This window comes from Mastomys coucha, unplaced genomic scaffold (genome assembly GCF_008632895.1).
Source record: "Mastomys coucha isolate ucsf_1 unplaced genomic scaffold, UCSF_Mcou_1 pScaffold14, whole genome shotgun sequence".
Taxonomy (NCBI): domain Eukaryota; kingdom Metazoa; phylum Chordata; class Mammalia; order Rodentia; family Muridae; genus Mastomys; species Mastomys coucha.
This window is the reverse complement of record NW_022196896.1, coordinates 116,581,411-116,585,511: the sequence shown is the minus strand read 5'-3', so window position 1 is coordinate 116,585,511 and position 4,101 is coordinate 116,581,411. Positions and strand designations below refer to the sequence as shown.

The window sequence follows — 4,101 nt, the reverse complement described above, 5'->3', positions numbered from 1 at the left end:
AAAAAATCCTTTTCTCATGGGTTGAGGGAATTTTCCTCGGGAACAATTTCCAAACATCAACTTTAATCCACTTTTGACCTCTGTTGGGTGCTTGGAATAAACAGAAAGTTTGTAAGCAGTGAGAAACAGGGCAATGAATTGGGATAAAAAGTTTGTGTGATGCTGGTGGAGGGCATTGTAGAGAGGGTGCAGAGCTCCTTGTCACACATTAGACAGTTTCTTCTGTCTGTCCCAGTTCACAGATGGGGAGCTGGGACTGGGGTTCAGAGAGCAGCAGGTGTTGGGCAGGACCTCTTGCCTGGACCTCTGATAAATGGTCCTGCATTCTACCTAGGAAGCAGCCTGTGTGTGTGTGTGTGTATGTGTGTGTTAGTGTAGTATGTGTGTGTATGTGTGTGTTATGTGTGGGTGTGGTATGTGTGTGGGTGTATGTGTGTGTGCATGTGTGTGTATGTGTGTGTGTATGTGTGAGTGTGTATGTGTGGGTGGTATTTGTGTGTGTATGTGTGTGTGGTGTGTATGTATGTGGTGTGTGTGTATGTATGGTGTGTACGTGTGTGTATGCTATATATATGTGTGTTGTATGTGTGTGTATGTGTGTGTTATGTGTGTGTGTGTATGTGTGGGTGTGGTATGTGTGTGGGTGTATGTGTGTGTATGTGTGTGTCATATGTGTATGTGTGTGTGGTGTGTATGTATGTGGTGTGTGTGTGTGTGTGTGGTGTATACGTGTGTCTATGTGTGTGTATGTGTGGTGTGTGTGTATGTGAGTGTGGTGTGTGTTTGTATGTGTGGTATATGTGTGGGGTGTGTGTGTGATGTGTGTTTGTATGTGTGGTATATGTGTGGGGTATGTGTGATATGTGTTTGTATGTGTGTATGTGTGGGGTGTGTGTGCATATGTGGTGTACGTGTGTGCTGTGTGTGTATGAGTGGTGTGTGTGTATGTGTGGTATGTGTGTATGTGTGGTGTGTGTGTGTATGTGTGGTGTGTGTGTATCTGGTGTATGTGTGTGTGTATATGTGGTATATGTGTGTGTGTATGTGGTGTGTGTGTGTGTATGTGTGTGTGTATGTGTGATGTGTGTGTGTGTGTATGTGTGGTGTGTGTATATATATGTGTTAGACTCACTGAGGTGGTTTGACCTCAGGTTTCCCACCCACTTCTGTCTTCTGTTGCTGTTTGCAGGTCATGGCACAGGCTGCTGTGCTGCCACAGGCCAGCACTCCTGGCCAGCCCTACGTGAGCAAACTGGTTCTGCTTGGAAGCAGTTCTGTGGGCAAGACCAGCCTGGTCCTCCGGTACATGAAGCAGGACTTCAGCAACGTCTTGCCGACTGTGGGGTGTAAGTGAGGAGAGTCCTGGTAGGGGCAGATGGGAATGTGGTCCTCCTCAGAGTGGCCCTTGCCCGGCAACCCAAGGCTGGATTTGCCTGATTGCAGGGAGGGGCTAGATGCCCATCAAGGGCAGGCAGGCACACTGTTCTGGAAATGCACATAAACAACCTTTGCTAGGGGCCAGGCTCCAGGTCAGCTGACATTTGTGAGTGTGTAGACCCAGGGGTAGGGTCTCTGTTCCCAGAAGGCTTCAGTATGGGGGACTGGCAGCGAGGTCCAGGATGCTACAGGGAAGAGAGAGAAAACTACTGTCTGTGTGGCTTGCTTATGTATGTATGTATATGTATATGTAATGTACGTACATATGTATGTATTTGAGACAAGGGCTCACTATGTAGCTCAGGCTGGCCTGGACCCCTCCATCCTCATGCCCCTGCTTCCACTGTGCTATGATGGTAAGCATGTGCTACCCCACATGCTCATGACGTGTTTTAATTTGGAGCAAGGACAGGTTAGCAACCCTACCCCATGCCCTGTCACTGTTGCTATACCCGTTAAGGCTCTCTCCCTAAATGGATGCTCCTCCTGCTTCCAGACGTCTCACCCTGATTTTTTTTTCCAATCTCAGAAGTGGCAGGAAGCTTTGTCCTCAGTGGACTTGAGACTTGGGTCCTCTCCTCTCATGCTCCATCTGATGATGTGTCGGTCCATCCACTCCCACCCCCAAAACTCACTGCCTTAGGGATTGCCAATCTGTGCAGACCGGTCTGGTGAGGTAAAAGCTGCTTTCTCTCCAGGAAGGCTCAGCACTGTGTTGTGCAAACATTGTAGCCCTGGTTAATGGGTCATTGCTTGGGTGTGCCCTGCCCTTGTACCTCGGCTGAGATTTGAGAACTCTCAGCCAACTTGTTTAAACTGGAGGGAGAGCAAGACTGTATATAGAGAAAGCAGACCTGGTCTTCATACCATGCTTCACCCCTCCCCTTCTTCTCTCCCTCCCAGCTCTTTCCCACTCTGCATGTACTTAGGATGTGTGCATGTGTGTGCATGGGTACATGCCCACATAGAGGGCACAGGAGGGTCCCTCTCTACCATATCCTCTTGAGAAAGGGTCTCTTTCACTGAACCTAGAGCTAGGTGGGCAGTATGTGATCTTCCTATCCCCCCCATACCCCCCACCCTTGTCCTTACCTTCTTCACAAAGGTGGTAGACTTGGGCTCCTCATCTCTGAAGCTTGAGATCTGGGAATTGAACTCTGGTCCTCTGGAGGAGCAGTCAGTGTTGTTAATCACTTAGCCATCTCTTTAGCCCCTCAGCTTGCCTTCCAGATGGTCCTGCCTAGGGATAGTGGTCTCACAGTGGGCTAGGGCCTTCTATATCAATCATTAATCAAGACAGTCTCTTACAGACAAGACCACAGGACAATGTGATCTGGACAGCCCCTCAGCTGAGATTCTTTTTTTTTTTTTTTTTTCTGAGACAGAGTTTCTCTGTGTAGCCCTGGCTGTCCTGGAACTCACTCTGTAGACCAGGCTGGCCTCGAACTCAGAAATCTGCCTGCCTCTGCCTTCCAAGTGCTGGGATTAAAGTCGCGTGCCGCCACCACCACCTGGCTCAGCTGAGACTCTTTAAAAATAACTCTAGGCAGTGTCAAGTTGACAGGTGAGGCTAATCAAGGACATCAGTTAAGGCCAGAGCCTGGATTGAGGAGGTAAACCCATAGCCAAGGAACAGCAAAGGTGGCTGGAGTCCCTGGAAGTTGGAGAAAGGTGAGGGTGGGTTCTCAGATCCCTGAGAAGGAACTGGCCTTGCCCACAGCTTGACCTGGGGCTTCTGGTTTCCAGAACTGAAAGAATGGATTTCCTGTTTAAAGGCACTCAGTGGTCGCGTGTTATACCAGCCCTTGGCTACTCAGTGGTCACGTGTTATACCAGCCCTTGGCTACTTATGCACTGTCCTTGAGCTGTTAGTTTCATTTCATGTGTGGAGGTCTGTTTGCTGGAAACTCCCCCAGTTGATTCCAGATCTACCCTGGGTGTGTGCAGGGACGTGGCTCTGGGTGAAGCCCTTGGTCTCTGCTGACCCTTCATGTCCCGGCTCCCTGACTCTCCCTGGCTTCTAGTGCCCTACTAGCTCACACACTTGAAATAGTCAGTGCCATAAAATAACTATTTTAAAATCATATCAGGGCAGAGAGATGAATGATCCGTTATCAACACATACTTCTCTTCCAGAAGACCCGAGTTCTGTTCCCAGCAGCCACACTAGACAGCTCATAACCTGTAACTCTGGCTCCAGAGGATTCAATGTTCTCTTCTGTCTCAATGGGCACTGCATGAATGTGTCCAAACCCACCCCACACCTACACACACACACACACACACACACATAATTAAAAATAAAAATTCAACATTGGGGAGCAAAGTTCAAGGAAAAAGGTCTTTGGAGTAAAGGTAGATTGCGTGTTACAGGAGGGTGTGGAGTCAGTTTCTGGGATTTGATTAAGGGGGTGCCTGAATGGGGAAGGGAATCCCTAGGGGCCACACCAAACATTCAGGGGAAGGTGGGAGCACTGGGAGGTAGGAGCACTGAAGGTGGGAGCACTGAGAGGTGGGAGCAATGAAAGGTGGGAGCACTGGGAGGTGGGGGCACTGAAGGTGGGAGCACTGGGAGGTGGGAGCAATGAAAGGTGGAAGCACTGGGAGGTGGGAGCAATGAAAGGTGGGAGCACTGGGAGGTGGGAGCAATGAAAGGTGGGAGCA

At 49.5% G+C, this 4,101-nt stretch overlaps 1 protein-coding gene across 2 annotated transcripts in view; it reads left to right on the top strand.

Moving 5' to 3' along the window:
• Rab17 (RAB17, member RAS oncogene family) overlaps window positions 1–4,101 on the top strand; it is a 13,626-nt gene that overhangs the window by 5,640 nt on the left and 3,885 nt on the right. For both annotated transcript variants that reach the window (XM_031368916.1, XM_031368915.1), the window contains one exon: window positions 1,190–1,346. In XM_031368916.1, the coding sequence (XP_031224776.1) occupies window positions 1,193–1,346 (154 nt within the window). In that variant the 5' untranslated portion in view covers window positions 1,190–1,192. The remainder of the gene's footprint in view (window positions 1–1,189; window positions 1,347–4,101) is intronic.